The sequence below is a fragment of the Rhinolophus hipposideros genome (assembly GCF_964194185.1).
Source record: "Rhinolophus hipposideros genome assembly, chromosome: 20".
Classification (NCBI taxonomy): domain Eukaryota; kingdom Metazoa; phylum Chordata; class Mammalia; order Chiroptera; family Rhinolophidae; genus Rhinolophus; species Rhinolophus hipposideros.
This window is the reverse complement of record NC_138066.1, coordinates 3,199,813-3,216,795: the sequence shown is the minus strand read 5'-3', so window position 1 is coordinate 3,216,795 and position 16,983 is coordinate 3,199,813. Positions and strand designations below refer to the sequence as shown.

At 38.8% G+C, this 16,983-nt stretch overlaps 2 protein-coding genes across 23 annotated transcripts in view; one reads left to right on the top strand and one right to left on the bottom strand.

Annotated features, from left to right (window-relative positions):
- Window positions 1–11,160, bottom strand: part of PIGL (phosphatidylinositol glycan anchor biosynthesis class L) — a 60,964-nt gene extending 49,804 nt beyond the window's left edge. For both annotated transcript variants that reach the window (XR_013991871.1, XM_081027594.1), the window contains exons 1-2: window positions 10,393–11,160; window positions 235–334 (exon numbers count right to left, since the gene is read on the bottom strand). Coding sequence is in view for 1 of the 2 variants with exons in the window: in XM_081027594.1 (XP_080883720.1) it covers window positions 235–334; window positions 10,393–10,624 (332 nt within the window). In the remaining variant the exon portion in view is untranslated. The remainder of the gene's footprint in view (window positions 1–234; window positions 335–10,392) is intronic.
- NCOR1 (nuclear receptor corepressor 1) overlaps window positions 11,136–16,983 on the top strand; it is a gene marked incomplete at its 3' end in the record, with an annotated part of 150,091 nt that continues 144,243 nt past the window's right edge. For 7 of the 21 annotated variants that reach the window (XM_081027585.1, XM_081027575.1, XM_081027578.1 and 4 more), the window contains exon 1: window positions 11,740–11,946. The other 14 variants (XM_081027576.1, XM_081027574.1, XM_081027580.1 and 11 more) reach the window with 10 other exon arrangements.

The window sequence follows — 16,983 nt, the reverse complement described above, 5'->3', positions numbered from 1 at the left end:
CCAATAGTTTACCCTGAGCCAAGTAAAACAGAATAAATTGAAACTTTACCTTATCTCTTTGTATGCCACTGAAATGAATAGGAGCTCCCCGCCACCTCAAATCTAACACAATGAACATCAATTCCCAACAATGCTCAACACGATAAAGAATACCTTTCATAACCAGCAGCCAACACGGTAAATGGTAAAATACTAGATGTGTTCTCAATGAAATCATTAATACAGATGAATTACCTGTTGTCAATAATCATTACACGGGAGGGTGGAACTCCCAAGACATCACAGCTCTGCAGAAGCTCTTTCTTACGAATCTCCCCTTGATTGTAGTAATTTCCTGAGGATGACAAATATACGTTGGAAGATTTAACAGTGGGGATCTATCGATTCACTCATTCTTACCTCATTTTGTTCCCTAAAGGATTTAAGCTACCTGAAAATTTTGTGGTTACGAGAAAAGCTGAAGAAGCTACAACGCTAAGGTTGTAGTCAGAAGAGTACCAGCAGCACAATCCAGAATCACCATTTCCTTCTTCCCCATCTCCGTGTCTATCTGTCAGTCTGTCTGCATCTTCCCTGTGTGCTACAGGCAGCACTGTGCACTGCCAAGAGCACTGGCTTTGGAGTCAAGCAACTTTAAGATTAACACTTCTATAACAGCTCAGAACAAGTGGGGTACCCAAGCTCATCATTAGTTTGAGACCCTTTAAATCGAGTCCTCGAATATCTGTTAAGCATTTACTTAAAGAAGAGTCTCCTGAGTCTTCCAGGAAAATACGCAGACAACATTTAGTAAATATTCTCCTCTGAGGAGTTTAGCAAGCAGCTACCCCAGCATGCCCTTAGGGGACCTTGACCATATCAGCACCCCAAAGAGCTTACGTTTTCTTTATTTTCCCAACACATATACTATACTTCCTAAGAATAGTTCTGCTAAGTACAACTCCTCTGTACCCTTATGAATAACATACAATGAAATTTTGGTACCATTTAAATTGTACGTATGGGCAATTTGTTCAGTTAATACAGCACTTACTTAAACTCTGCAGCAGATAATTGTATGTATAATTTGTGCTGGTTACTTAACAGTCCTGAATCACATTTTCTCCACATGTAAAGTGGGAATGGCCATCTCATGGGCTTTCCTGAGGATTACATGAGATAATACATATCCACTCAGTTCGGTTCTCAGTGTTAATTTTCTCTTTCCTTGACTTCTTTATCTTTACCTTCCCCCTCCTTCTTTTCCTTCCTTCCTGAATTACAATTCATCTTCATCATACAGACAAATGGCTTTTCCTCTGGGAAGCCTTGTCCTACTTTCTGTGGCACGTAATCATTTCTAGTATTTTGCTCATAAGTATGAAATTTTCTCCATGATCAATTATTAATTGCGAAATGTCATTGACCTTAAAAGTCACGGTTTCATTCAAATTTGTATCATCCTGGTGTCCAGCACACTGCAGGCACTCCTGAAGCACCGAACATAGAGAAGCTCTGCTTGCTGTTCCAGATAACTCGGAGAAAAACTCCATGTGAAACCTTTCAACTTAGGCAGGGGTTACTGTAGTGCTAGTTTTGAACTGTTTAAATCCAGATAGGAGACAGTCATTGCATTGTATCTAACAAAGGGACTAACCCCCAAAAGACTCCAGATAACAGCTTAATTGTGTATTGTCCTCATCACAATTGAGTTAATATTTTTTAAAGTCCGATAGAAACCAGTCAATTTTGTGTTGGTTATTAGTATTTTACCATACGCATACACTCAAAACCATATGCATACACTCTCCCTTTTTGTCTCAAGGTTACTTGATCTTTGGGGATAAAGAGTCTAATGTACACCAATGATATACGATTCCTAAGTTCAGAGGCCATGCAAATCAGACCCTGATTATGGTTCTGAGAAACTGGTTTGAATCGAAGCTAATGTGTTTATAGAGCTGGTTTTATTGCTTTGTGTTTAAATTAAGGAATTCAAAACAGTTAGGGAGTTACGTCAGAGATCACTTAATATTTTCACTAAATTTGGTGAACATGTAGGAACTTCAACAGATTAAATGTCTGAGATTTTTTAGCAGCTGTTCACTGAAACACTCTGAAAAAGCATCCAAGCAGGATAGCTGAATCCTGGGAGCCACAAGATAATACGTTGGGGTGGAGGAAGAGCTTTAGAACTTCTCTCGATTTGTTTACTTTGTCTTTTATAAATGTCAACTTTTGTTAATATTTTATAATGTACACATTAGTTCAGTGTCCATGTACTTAATATAGTTATAAATATACAGTACATATTACATAATGGGAATATATCCTCAAAAAGTTTTTACCAATAGGAAAATGTGACCAAAAAATGTTTGGAGATCATTATTTTAGAAAACAAAATAAATAGGATTAATGTAGACTTATTTATATAGTCTATTTATACACAGTGTGTATAAGCTTATAAATAATTGTATGCTTCGTGAAGTCTTTTGTTTTATGATAACTAATGCTTCCCAGCAACAACTAGCAAGCATAATGACATTTAATACAAATTAAAGTCACTTTGTAAAGACCCCATTATATACCACATGTATAAAGGTAGACATTTTATTTTAAAGATTTTAAATTAATTTATTTATTTTAAATAGGTAAAAGATTTATGTAGTTAAAAATCAAAACAAAACGACATATAGCAAAAAAAACAAAAAAAAAAAAAGACATCCTTTAGTTACCCAGTTTCCTACCTTGGAAGTATTAATTTAATACAATGAGAAGTGGACTTAGAATTCAGGCATTACGGTCTCAATACCTGGCCTTCTATTTACTTCATGAATCTGAAGAAATTCCTAAAGTTCTTGGGTTTCAGGAATACCAGCAAGGTTGTTCCTTGAACATGACCAAGTATACTTGGGAAAAAAAAAAGACCAACATTTTCTAACTCTAAAATGAGGGAGTTTAGGTTCTGTAACAGTCAGGGTCTACCCAGGAAAACAGAAACCACATGAAATATTTACATCAGTTTAAGAAACTAATGGAAAGAATTTGATACATAACTGATGGAAGATTTGAGGGCCAAATAGGGAACATTGAAGTGACCCAAAGATCAGCGACAAGAAGAAGTAACTAAAGCTAGGTTGGAGAAAAAAGGAGGCAGTGTTACCAGACCCTAAAGGCCTGCGTTCCCGAAAGGAAGCTGAAACCAAGTGATGGACCCTATTCCATTAGAATGTGTCCAAAGAACCCAGCTGGAGTAATTATGATTTAAAAATGAACCTAGAATAAAAAAGGGGAAAATTACCCAAATAGACATTTCTCCAAAGACATATGGCCAATAAGCACATGAAAAGATGCTCAATATCATTTGTCATTACAGAAGTGCAAGGCAAAACCACAATGAGATAATCAGTTCACACTCACTAGAATGGCTGTAGTTAAAAACCCCCTGAAATAAACAAACTGAAAATTACAAGTGTAGGTGAGAATGTGGAGAAATTAGAACTCTCGTGCGTTGCTGGTGGAAACATAAAATGGTGCAGCTGCTGTGGAAAAGTTTGGTGATTCCTCAAAAATTTAAACATAGGATTATCATAACTCAGCAATTCTCCTCCGAGGTATATACCCAAAAGAATTGAGAACGGACTCAAACAAATACTTGATACTCATATTTGTAGCAGCACTATTCACAATAGCCAAAAAATGGAAATAACCCGTGTCCATAAATAGATGAATGGATAAGCAAAATGTTATTAACAAGGCCAAACATATGGGAAGCCGTCTTTTTCTGAATATGACAGGTATCTTTGTATCAGATGAAGTGAGAAGTATGTACTGTTGAGAACAGTGTCTAACTCATTGCGATGAACAGTTAAAACAAATATTTCCAATACTAAGCTCTTCAAAATTCATTACATTTTGATTATCCCCATCCTATACTTTTATCAGATTAGTCCTATTGCATTTTCTTTCTTTTTCTCACTTGCGTCTTTCCTTTTCTCTGTTCACAGGCAATTTTTGTGACTGTGGATTTTCTCTTTGGTCTGTGACATGATCTCTTCCCTAAAGTTCATTAGCATTTCTTTCATGGTTTATCAAAGTTTAAGCAAGTCCTTTATTTTTGCACTTAAAACTCTAACTCATTAAGTAAATAAAACCTCTGAAAAACTTGTAACATTCTTCAACTAAGTAAATAAATACTTAGCAGGACATAAACATTTTTATAAACACAGATGTTAGGTGGAAAATAGGGGTAGTATAAGTATAAGATTACCTGGCATATAAATTCTAAGCTTAACTATAAAAAAAGATAAGTAAATATATACTTGAAATAGATATTCTTATAAAAACAGTTAACCTATCAATTAACCCATCAGTACAAAATTTATGAACAGGTGTTGTTTTCAGTTAGACATTGGATACCTATATATTCTTTGGTTGGTGTGATTATACGGAAATCCTATCAACCTAAACCTTAGAGAAAATTACCTGAGTACTTATATGTAATATATATTATATATATATGTTATATATTATATATATATTTACAAAATTGGTCCACTGATACGTAACCTTTGAGTCATGTTCTGAAGTTTTATATAGCTCCCTTAAAGAAACATAATTCATATTTTTAAATATTACTAATGTATTCGATTCCTAATAGGATACAGTCAATACTTAAGATATCTCTTTTAGAAAACTCAAATGTATTGGGTCAGAAAGAAAAGAGTTAGACAGATGAGATTAACACTTTTTACACTGGATCTAAATATATCTCAATATGGAAAACTTTGAGGAATTATTCATGATTAAAAATCATTAAAAAACCTGATAAGTTCTGTTTTAGGAAATACAGTGAATCAGATGTCCGGAGAAACCCTCGTAGCATAGAACACCTGATCATGTGAAATAAAAGGCAAACATGCTTTAGAATGTCTGGCTGAATTAGCAGGAAAGTAAGGGCAATCTCTGAGGTCCTAAACCATATGTAACCACAAATCCGGACAAGTAGGGTGCCACCTTGAGAGTATCTGCCTATGCCTGGTGGCCTAAAGTCAGGTTAGGAGATAAAGCTTGGGCACAAGTAAGGAGACCTCCGCACAAAGAAAGACTAAACCTTCAAACGGCAATACCTACAGTGGGTGAACTAGAAAAATTCCTACCCTAAAGAGAGATGGTGGGGCCATCTCTCTCAGACTTGGTTCTAGAGGAAGGAAAAGTAAAAAAAATGTCACCCCCCCAAGAACTGTTAAGTATACATTGACCTTCTGGCACATTGTATTGACCAAAAACAGCTTACAGCACTATTTCTAGTCCCATATGCACTTCCAGAACCTTGCAGTACCCTATCAAGAGGTGAAGTTTATTTCTCTCCTTGAAACTGCCAAGGGACTTGTGACCGCCTTGACAAACAGAATGAAATGAAAGTAATATTGCATGATTACTTTCCAAGGCAATATGGCTACCCCAGCACTGGCTCTCTCTCAGGATACTTGCCCAGATGCACAGCCATTAGTTTGTTAGGAAGCTTCAGGTCTGTAGGTTTACCTATATGTGTACTATATGTGAATATTCTGGCCAATGTTTCTAGTTAAGTCAGATGAGTCTAGTCCCCAGCCTTTGGATACTCCCTCTGAAGTAGTAAGACAACTGTGCTGTCTGAAACCATGAGAGATAAAGTATTATTATTGTTTGAAAGTCACTAAGTTTCGAAATAATTTGTTACACAGCATTAGACAACTAGTGCACTTGCGTTTGGACACTGAGTTTACATTACCTCCGTGGGTTGAAAAGTCTCAATCTAAAATTTTAGTGTAGAGTGATTTAAAGTAGTGCTCTTTGCTGCCTGGATGAAGCAAACATAAATCATCGAAATATCACAAATATGGTTCCAAGAAATGTACTTACAATTAAAAAAAAATCACAACATACACACGGCAACAAGTCATTCAGAATGAGTTACTCAAAGAGCAGAATCAGACACAGAGACTGCAGAAATTGGAGTTATTACACCAGATATGTTTAATACATTTAAAGAAAGAGAATATCAAACTATGAGAAAGTAACAAGAGACAATAATATTTGCAAAAAGAACCTCCAGATATGAGAAACAGATTAAAGGACAAAATTACTAACCATTTTACTACTACATATGTAAGACCTTTATTATAAAACTGTTACTAGACATAAAACTATTAATAGACATAAAAGAAGACAGACATTAAAGAAGGCCAATACAAATGAGGAGACATACCATAAAATCACAGATGGAAAGACTGCTGTAAAAGCTACAGTAATTAAGACTGCATGATATTGGCACAGGGATGTTGAACTGACTAAAAGAATAGGACATAGATCAGAAATACGTGAAAATCTGATATACGAGAGCTGGCAGTCAGTACAGTCTAGAGGGGAAAGGATGACCTAAATTGGTTTTCCTGATTCCAATCTTTCCCTCCAAACCATTCTTCCATATTGCCACCAGAAGGAGCTTTCTAAAGCACAGAACTGGTTGGGTTAATTCTCCACCAAATGTATTCAATAACACCCTACTATGTACTATAGCTTTCTCCCATGTGTATATTAATGGGTTACGTAAATTGGAAGAAATGTTGGACTAAATAAATTTAAATATGATTTTTTTACAGCAAGACTTTTGAAAGATGTTGATATACTAATAAGGATTGTGAACCTCTAAATGGGGGATAACACATCTGGCTGATTTCCCCAAACTTGTCAGGAGAAAGCATTGTTTTTTGTGTTTTTTTTTAAATAGTTGCTTGATGAACTAGTGTTTCTTGGAACATACTCTGGAAATCAAAATAGTTATTTCAACTGACATAGCATACAAGGCAATGTGAGAGGCAGATTGATTGCTTTTATACTGTAATCGTTTAGAACAGGAAAGACCCAGAGGGTCCTGGATCCTCCACATTTGGTCAAGTACTTTTAACTTTTTCATTAGTTTCCAGATTTGTAAAACAGGAACAAATTTTATATGTGTATAATGTTTTATATTTTTAATAATGCCTGTCATAGGATTGCTGAAAAGATTCATACAGGTCCAAGACTTACTGGTACTTTCACTATGCCTAGAATAATTTGCCCCGTTTCCTATATACCTAGTCCTATTTTTAAAGACCCGCTCAAAAGAAAACCTCTTTGAAGAAGTTTCCTTAATCCAAACCCCTGAAAAGAGAACCCATGGTTTTCTTCACTTTGTGTCCATAGTACTCTCCATCACACTGTTACAACTTTCATTACATTGTATCACAAGTTACTCGCTTCCAATTTCTAATTAGAATAAATCAGCAGTGTGGGTAAAGTTTAATCAATAACAGTTTTGAATGAATTGGGGATTTTAAAAGTAGTTTTAAAAATTACAAGACAGAACAATTTAAATGGCAAGTTGGGGGCCAGCCCCGTGGCTCAGGCGGTTGGAGCTCCCTGCTCCTAACTCCGAAGGCTGAGGCTGCTGGTTCAACTCCCACATGGGCCAGTGGGCTCTCAACCACAAGGTTGCTGGTTCAACTCCTCCAGTCCCACAAGGGATGATGGGCTGCGCCCCTGCAACTAACAACTGGCAACTGGACCTGGAGCTGAGCTGCACCCTCCACAACTAAGACTGAAAGGACAACAACTTGACTTGGAAAAAACAGTCCTGGAAGTACACACTGTTCCCCAATAAAGTCCTGTTCCCCTTCCCCAATTAAAAAATTAATAAATTAATTAAATAAATAAATAAATGGCAAGTTGGATTCAGAAGAAATAATGAAAGACAACAATAAGTATACTGAGTGTTTAATAAGTGCCAAGGGCATACTTTTTTTTTTTTATTTGAAACAATTCTGATTTTTGGTTCCAGCCTATTGAAAAATAAGGAGAAATTTATTAAAGAATCCAGTGTACTTATAATATTTTGCAAATAAATCCAGGCTTCTCTTGCCGATCTTGAAACAAATTTGTCTATAATTTGACTCCTATAGCTCTAATATAAAACATAAAATAAAAATCAAACAACAAAAAAAAGGAGGCCTTTAACTGCATCTATTTTCAATTGATATTCTTAAAGCACAAACTGAGAAAAGTGCTTGGACCCAAATTCTCAATAAAAATGAAAATAATTTAATCTTACTAGCAACAAAAGATTTTGAGGGGGAAAAAGTGTTAATCAAGAAATATAAAAAAATACTAGTCAATGCTAGAGAGGGTATTATATTAAGACAGACTTTCATTACCTGTTAGTGAGAATGTAAATTGGTGTTTTGGGGATGCAATTTACATAAAAAGCCTTAAAACAGCCAACTTTAGAAATAAATCCTAATGAAATACTATGAAATACATATTGTTCACTGTTACTGTAATAAACTGGAAAAAAAACCCCTAAATATACATACAATAAGGGATGACTAACTAAGTTAAGGTTTATCTATGAAACCGTTTAAAAGGTTATGTATCTAGTTCTTACTAACATAGGTAAATGCTTAAATTATAAGTTTTACAAGGACATTGTCCTTAGCTAGCTTGTTTTCACTGTTTTATTCTTAGGGCATAAAATAAGGCCTAACATATAAATTTTAATTAAAACTTTTTTTAAGAATTAAAACTTTATGTTTTTCAGAGCGGTTTTAGGTTCATAGCAAAACTGAGCGGAAGGTACAGAGATTTCCAATTTACTCCCTGCCCCTACCCAGGCATAGCCGCCCCATTATCAACATCCCCCAGCAGAGTGGGGCATTGGTTACAATTGATGAACCGCCATCATTATCACCCAAGGCCCAATTTACTCCTAGTGTTGTATATTCTATGGGTTTGGAAAATGTATAATGACATATATCCATCATTATATCATACAGAGCATTTTCACAGCCCTAAAATAATCCTCTGTACTCCGCCTATTCATTCTTCTTCCCATCTCAACCCCTGGAAACCACTGTTTTTACTGTCTCCCTAGTTTTGTATTTTCCAGAATATCACAGTTGGAATCATACAGTATGTAGCTTTTTCAGATTGGCTGCTTTCACTTAATAATATGCATTTTAAGTTTCCTCCAGGTCTTTTCATGGCTTGATAGCGCATTTCTCTTTAGCACTAATATTCCATTGCCTGAATGCACCAATTTGTTTATCCATTTATTTACTGAAGGACATCTTAATTACTTCCAAGTTTTGGCAATTATGAATCAAGTTGCAATAAACACTTGTGTGTAGGTTTTTGTGTGGACAAGTTTTCAACTCCTTTGGGTAAATAAATACCAAGTAGGGCAATTGTTGGATGGTTTGGTAAGAGTATGTTTAGTTTTGTAAGAAACTGCTTAACTAATTGCCTTCCAAAGTGGCTTAACCATTTTACATTCCTACCATTGATAAAGGAGAGTTCCTCCACATGAGTTGCTCCACATCCTCAACAGCATTTGGTGTTGTCAGTGTTCTGGATTTTGGCCATTGTAACACTGTGTACTGCACATAAATTTTAAATAAAGTTTTGCTAAATGAATGCAAAAATAATGCTCAGTGAAAAATATAAAATTGTATAAAATGTGGTTTCCGTGAAAAATCTGTATAGAAAAAGAACTGAACAACACACAACTAAATGGGAAAAGAGGGCATGGGTATTTGTAAAAAGCAGCTTTATTGAGGTATAGTTTTACATACCATAAAATTCACCCATTGTATATGTACAGTTTAATTACTTCATTTACACAACTGTGCAATTATCACCATAATCCATTATAATGGTCAATTTTTGTTTTCTCATTCCTCATCTTTTCTCATTCCTCATCTTTTCTCATTTCTCATCTTTTCTATATGGTAAAAGAGGACTTATTCTTTGAAAGGCCCCTTCACTGAAAGTTGGATGGTGTTGAACCATACAATTATTTTCTAGTCTAAAGATCTGAGTCTAATTCTTCCATTTGACATGTGCATCTTTTAAGCACAAATAGCATTTTAAAAACAGCTACCGTTAGAAGTAAAATTTTAAGGGTTGAGAAAGTATGATACTGCCTAGATTCTGTTTGGTGTACTGCGGTACACCAAGATCATTATTCTTGGTCCTTCTGCAAATAAAAAGGTTCCCCAGAATAATGAGCACAGCCACAGTTCCCAACGGAAATCTAGGTGTTGAATGGAATAAATGTGAGCCGCTATGTAGTGCTTCTCAATCCTGTCAGCAGAGAATGGAGTACACAAGTTGCGTTGGGTTCCTCCGGCAACCCACAGGGAAAGCTGGCCGCTACAGTCCCTAGGCTGGAGCCATTGATTCTCTGTAAGGCGTTCAGAGAGAGAAGGGACCTCCGGTGTATTCACTTAACTTTCTACAACAGAGAATCCTTTGGGGAAAAGTCGACTGAGATAGGTTAGCACCTAAATACCCTTCCCAGCCCCGGCTCCCAGCGTCCCGCCTGCAGCCTCCTACCTGCAGAGAAGCAGAGCAGGAACACTCGGTGCCTCAGGCGGGTCAAACCTAGCACAGTAGGAGCAAAGAACATGGCTTCATCGTCCGGGTGCGCAATCACCAGGAGGGTCCGACTCTCGCCTCCCAACAGGCCTGCCTGTTCCTGACTCTTCATTCGTTCCAAGAAGTCCCAAACCCAAAAGAAGCCGGATGCTAGGACCACCATCAACCCCAGGACGCCCACTACGTCCATGCTCTGTAAGTGGCACTGCGCCTGCGCATCAGGGAAACGTGCCGCTGACCCTGACTCCGGCGGGAAAACTGCGCTCGCTGAAATTGCGTTCCGAGTTTAAGTCCGTCCTGCCAACACGCTCGGCTGGCTTGAGGCTTTAAACGTCGGGTTCCTGTGGTCGTTTTACACTGACGCCTCCCAATGCTTCTTTATCGAGTTCTACTTTACGCAGCATTTACGAGGTCTGTGCCAGCTTGGTTTCAGAGCTGAATGAATCCTTTCCCGTCCAGTTTTCTACCTTTGTTCTCAGTACAATACGTTTCAAGAGAAGCGTTTTTAAAATAAACCCCACATCTTCAGTACGGGTACACTCCTCTCTTCACCATTTTATAACTCATTTCTGAAAGTTCAGGACTTTTTCGTAACTATATAGCTAGACAGCCCCTTATCCGGATGAACACCGACTTCATTTCTCTTCAGCTCTTGGATGTGGAGTGGTGGCTTCTCTAAAGGAAAAGTCTGCGGTTACGATGAACCGTTCAGTGATTTAATTAGAAGAGTAAGGCTGAGAGCACATTTCGTAGTCGCAAGGGCCACAGGCTTCTCTGATTAGTGGCTTGAAAGACTGACATCATGGACAAATCGGCTTCGCCCGCATGTCGGTGCTCTTAGTGTGAATCACAGCCGGGGTCCGGGAAAACGTGTGGGGTAGGTCCACGCGCACTCCTCGGGCTGCCAGCACGTGGGGCCCGGCTCTGCTCCCCGCAGCCGGGGCCCGGAGGCCGTCATCGCGCCGCGCCGCGGAGGAGTCGCAGGCCCTGGGGCTTGGCCTTCCACCCTTCCATTTCCCACGTTCGGGGGAGGCCCCTAGGGCGGGGGAGTCGGCCGGCTCGCGGGGGGCGCCCCCGCTCAGGTGCGCGACGGCCGCGCACTGGGTCAGGCCGGGCCCGGCGCTGCCCCGGCCCGTTTTCGCTTGAGGGGACCGCCGCAGCCAAGCCGCGGGGACACGAGAGGGGACAGGCGCGGGACAACCGAGGAAGATCGGCCGAGGTACCAGGCGCGCTCGGCCAGGCGGAGGGAGTCGGTCCCCCAACCTCCCGGAAGGAGGAGGAGCTGGCGCCGGAGCCTCCTTAGCCGGGGCCGCCGGGCCTGGGGGGAGGGAGAGGGGTTGAGGCAAGATGGCGGCTAAGGTGGCGATGCAGCAGCACCCGCGGCGGCGGCGGCTGGAGTGAGCGCCCAGCTCGCCGCGCCGAGCGAGGTCCCGAGGTGGGGACGCGCGCCGGGGCCGCGTCCCGCTCCTCAGGCCCGGGGGCGCGCCAGCTACCGCGCTCCGCCAGCTCCCGGTGAGTAGGCCCCGACGCCCATAGCCCCAGTCTCCCGGCCCCGGCTCGGTTGGGGGCTTCCGAGGGCGCTCAGGGCACCGGCCTTGGGGGCGGCTTCCCGGCCGGGTGAGGGGAGTCGTGGGCCGTGCAGGTCGGGACCCGCCCCAGCCGCCCGGCCTCTTCCCCTGGGCCGCCGAGGGCGAGTCGGGCGCGGCGGGGAGCTGGGGCTGGGTGAGTGGAAGAGGCTTATGGAGTTTGGAGGAAGAATGGGCTGCGGCCGGCCCGGGGCCGTCAGAGAGCGTCCTGTGGGCAGCGAGCTTGCGAAGCCCCGAGGGCCGACCGAGGGAGGCGGAGGGGGCCGGGGCACGCCGGGCGGGCCGGCACAGGTGGCGGGCCTGGGCTCCCTCCGAGGCGGAGTTGGTGGGCGTCTCGGGAGCGCAGAAGGGGTTGGGGATGGTGACAGCGATGGGCGAGTGCGTGAAGAGCAGACTAGTTCACCTTTCTAACCGAACAACTCCGGAATGTAATGGCGAAGGGTGAGTAGTGGTGAAGATGGCAAAGATCGGTACCTTGTGCATTCTGCCTTTTATTATTGGTGTTTTAATGTGCGAAGTTAGTGAATTCTCTTTTTTGGTGGAAGAAGGATTTGAGAAACTAAAATTGAGAAATCAGTCTTAATGGAGAGGAGACTGGATTTGTATTCTTCGAATTAACTGGGTTAGGTATAGTCCTGTATTAAAGGTGTGGATGGCAATAAGTGATATTTATGAAAAGTGCCCAGGAAGTGTCAGTTTTCTTTTACTGATGTTGCATACCACTGTGCCGCTTCGACAGTTAACCTTGGAGAGTAGTGGTATGGGTAATTCTAATCTTTGGGATTAGTATATTTACTTGCATCAGATTTGTTTCCCTAATCATATCTTAATTATATTGAAATTTGCATTTCTTGTGTGCACCCTGATGAAGTCGTGATGGGAGGCAGAACATTGTGCAAAGAGCAACAGGCCCGGGATTTTAAAATGCCTACAAATAATTCATTCATTTGTTCAACATATCTTGATCAATAGCTGCTGCTGATGGGTCATGTGTGATTGTCCCTTGGATAACTGAAGAGTTGATGGCATTATTTAATTTTTAATGGTTCTTTGAAAATGTTTTGATATACCTTTTCATAAAGATATTTATTGGATGAACCAATTTGCCTGGGCCCAGGAGGAGACCAATTTAGAATCTTATTTTGATATGGGTAAAAATAACAGAAGAAATAAGCACAAGTTGTTGGAAAAAGAAATATTGTCTTTATTTTCTCATTCTGTTAAAATCCAGTGGAAGTTTATTTTAATATTTGTAGTACACAGTTGCTTTGCCTTGCTTTAAGCACACGTGTTAATGGAAATCATGGTTAACACACGTATGTTTAAATAATATGCACATGCATACATAAGGATGTGATTACTTGCAATGCCAAAATAAAATACTCTTTTCTTTTACCAAAGGCTTGCCATATGTTGAACTACTTCCTTGGAGAAAATATGGTATAAAGAGTCCTTATTCTTCCTTTAACTTATGTGACAGTTGGGAACATGATCAGCCTTTCCGTGCTTCAGTTTCCTCACCTGTGATAGTAGGAAAACATCTGCTCTCCTAGGGTTGGCTGTTGTGAGCTTAAGAGAGTTAATAGTTATGAAATTAAACACTTTGGAAGGGTTATATTTCTGTGAGGTAGCTCCCTCTGCACATCTATCATGGCATTTACACTTTCTGCATTGTATTTAGGTTTTTATATACCTGTTTTATCTCCTCTTGAGGGTAGGATAGGCCCTTCTCTGATTTTATCTTTACTTTTAAGGCACCATGTAGGATTTTATTTTCTGTGTAGGATATTGACATTGCAGATATTTGTTGAATGAATAAACATTGTATTCTAATTAAAAAAAATATATTCACATTACAACTTCTCCGAATATACTTTTTATTTGTCTGACCTATCTGTATAGCCATTGATTCTGTCAATGGCTTCTGAAGAGTATGTTTTTAAATGGATGTCTTGTATTTCATCATATAGTAAAACATAAGTATTTGGCTTGCCTACATAATTTTAAAAAAAACACACACAAAATGCCTCACGTTAACTTATGTTTCTTTGAATTTTAATTGAGTAAAAGTTTGTTTCAAGGCTAGGCAAATTTAGATTAGTCAAATTTTTTAAAGATTTTTTTTTTTTTTTTTTTAATTTGTGAAGTGATGAGATTTTCTTGTCATTGCTATCTGCAGTTGAAAGCAAAGGCCTTTGAATAGGCCCGGGATTGATTAGGTAAATGTCAGTGTATTTGTTACTCAGGTTTTTGTGTTTGCTTTGTTACTCAGTTTTAATTGTATTTTGTGATCTGTCTTGCAATTTCATATTCTTATTGATGCCTAGGAATACTCCCATCTGTTTGTTTACTTCAGATATTGTATTTTACTAGAATACAGTACAAAGATGTAGTAAAAGTTGATCATTTATTATGTGTGGACTTATTTGTTGATTAGAGAGATTAGAGATTTATGTATAGTTCATCTGTTCAACTGGTGTTACGTGCCTTTATGTTCACGGTACATTACTGAATGCTGTAAAGGTATAAAGTTGAGCAGATTAATATGTGCACAAATAGCTCGGTCTGTAGATTGCCTGATATTTTGTCCTTTTCAAGTTCGAGGATGCAAGAAGTACATTTAGCTAGATGGTTAAGAAAACATTTTGTTTCTTTTTCAGTCAGGACTTATTAGGAGTATTGAAAAGCTATGAAAAGCTTCTGTCATGTAGCAGTAACTGTATGTAGGGCATCTGTTTTTTATTCTTATGGTGGTGGTTTCCCTTGAACATTTTTACTGTTCTACCATTTTTTTCTACTGCAGAAATGTGTGTGGTCAAAATATTACTTGGATAGTCTTCAGAAACAACATTTTTTCTTTTCTGGGTTCTCTTTGCATTTGAAGGTGAGACTGTACAAAGCCATATTAATATTCCTGTGGAATTCTTCCGTTTGATTCTTCTACATGTGCTGCTGTTGCTTTTACTGAAAAGCAGTCTCAAAAACAAATCTAAATTGGTTAAAATAAAATGCTAATAATTTATAGAATTATACGATGTAGAGTCATATAGGTTATCTGCAGATGCTTCTTGATTATCTATAGATGCTCCTTGGTGGGGTTACGTCCTGATAAACCCATCCTAAATTGAAAATACGGTTAAGTTGAAAGTGCAGTGAGTACACCCAACCTACCAAATATCGTAGGCTAGCCGACCTTACACACATGCTCAGAACACTTACATTAGCCTGCAGTTGGGCAGTTATCTTGAATTTTGTCTCAAGAGTAATTGCCTTCCTTTTCTCACCAGAAGCAGGAGACACAGATGGGCGTTTTGTAGACATGATGGGGTGGGAAAGCACATACTATCCAAATGACGCTGCCAACACTGTACGCTGTAGAGTATCAGCTCTTTACCCTCTAATTTGCATGCCTGACTGGAAGCTGCTGCTCACTGCTGCTGACCAGCATCACAAGAGAGTAGTACTGTGTGTCACTAGCCCAGGGAAAGATCCTGTATTCGAAGTACGGTTTCTACTGAATGCCTATCCCTTCGGCACTATCAGTAGAAAAAAGTCATGAGTTGAACGAATGTAAGTTGGGGACTGTCTGTAGTCTTAATAAAACTTGTTTTACTGGTGAATAAACTGAGGGTCACAGAAATGATCTGCCTACATTGTTGTAATTGGGCGCTAGCAGAAGCCAATCTTCTGACATTCAGTGTAGTGCACATTCCATTATGCCATATCATCCTTGGGATGAATCAATGTGATGACTAACAATTACTTAAAACAAAAATTGGGGTGGATAGGGAATGACAGATCATTTATTCAGCGTAGGTATTGAATTTAAGGTATTTTTTAACTTTAAATTTCTACAATGAAAATAATAGTTTGAAAAAATAGTATTGCTTATTGCTCTAAATCAGTAATATGATGATCACTGGGAATTGTTTAGTTTGCTAAATTTTTAATCTGCTATGATCAAATAAAAATGTCTGAGGTTATCTGGACCTAGTGACATTTCATGGAATTTAAGTATTACAGGAAATATTATTATGCTAATGGTTACATTTATTTTATAAATTAGCTATTAAACAGGTTAAATTATTTTATAAATTAGCTATTGCTTGCTTCACTAACTCAAGCTTCTGGATTTTTTAGTATGATGGACTTCAGTTATATAAAAGCTTAGATAAATAGCATGAACATGAAATGTATTTTTAATGCTACGTTGAAAAGCTCATATGTAATATTAGTTATCTGTAAGTACTCATGCTATAAAATTTATTTTAAAGGAAAAGGCATATTATTCTTTTTAAACTGCTAACCTCGTATGAATACTGAAGCACGGCATATTTATTCCGTTTGGGTTGTTAAATAGTTTGTCTACTTTGTGTTGAATTAAGAAGGGTTGATTTTTCTCATACTGTGCTTTTTTCTGGAATGCTATATTTCTACCTTACTCTTCCAAATTCTGCCACATCTAAATTCTGCTTATTTTTTTTGAGGGTTTGATCACATGTCACTTCATCCAGGAAGTCTCCCTACTCCCACTTCTGCAAAGATGTGTATTTTTCATTCTGAAAATTCTTAATGCTTTACTTATGCCCCTACTATAATATCATAGTTATTTATGCACATGTTCATGTAGTCCTCACTAGACTGTAAGCCCATTGTGGGCACATTTGTATCTTAGTCGTTAATCCTTCCCTGCTCCCACTCTAAAAATAACACTCTGTACTCAGGAAGTATATAGTAGAAATTTGTTGAATTCATAAAAGTGCATAGTTGCTTGAGTTATTTTGTGTGGTGTTTGATACACATGTGGAAACTTGATGGTGAAAATTTTTCGGAAATTAAAAAATGGATAGGAATTCACCAGTTAAAGGTAAAATGTCTGTAATCAGTGAATTATCAAAGCATTTACTAAAAAAAAAGTTTCTGCCATATACTGGAATTTTTGGGAGAAGGAGAAAGTAAACAT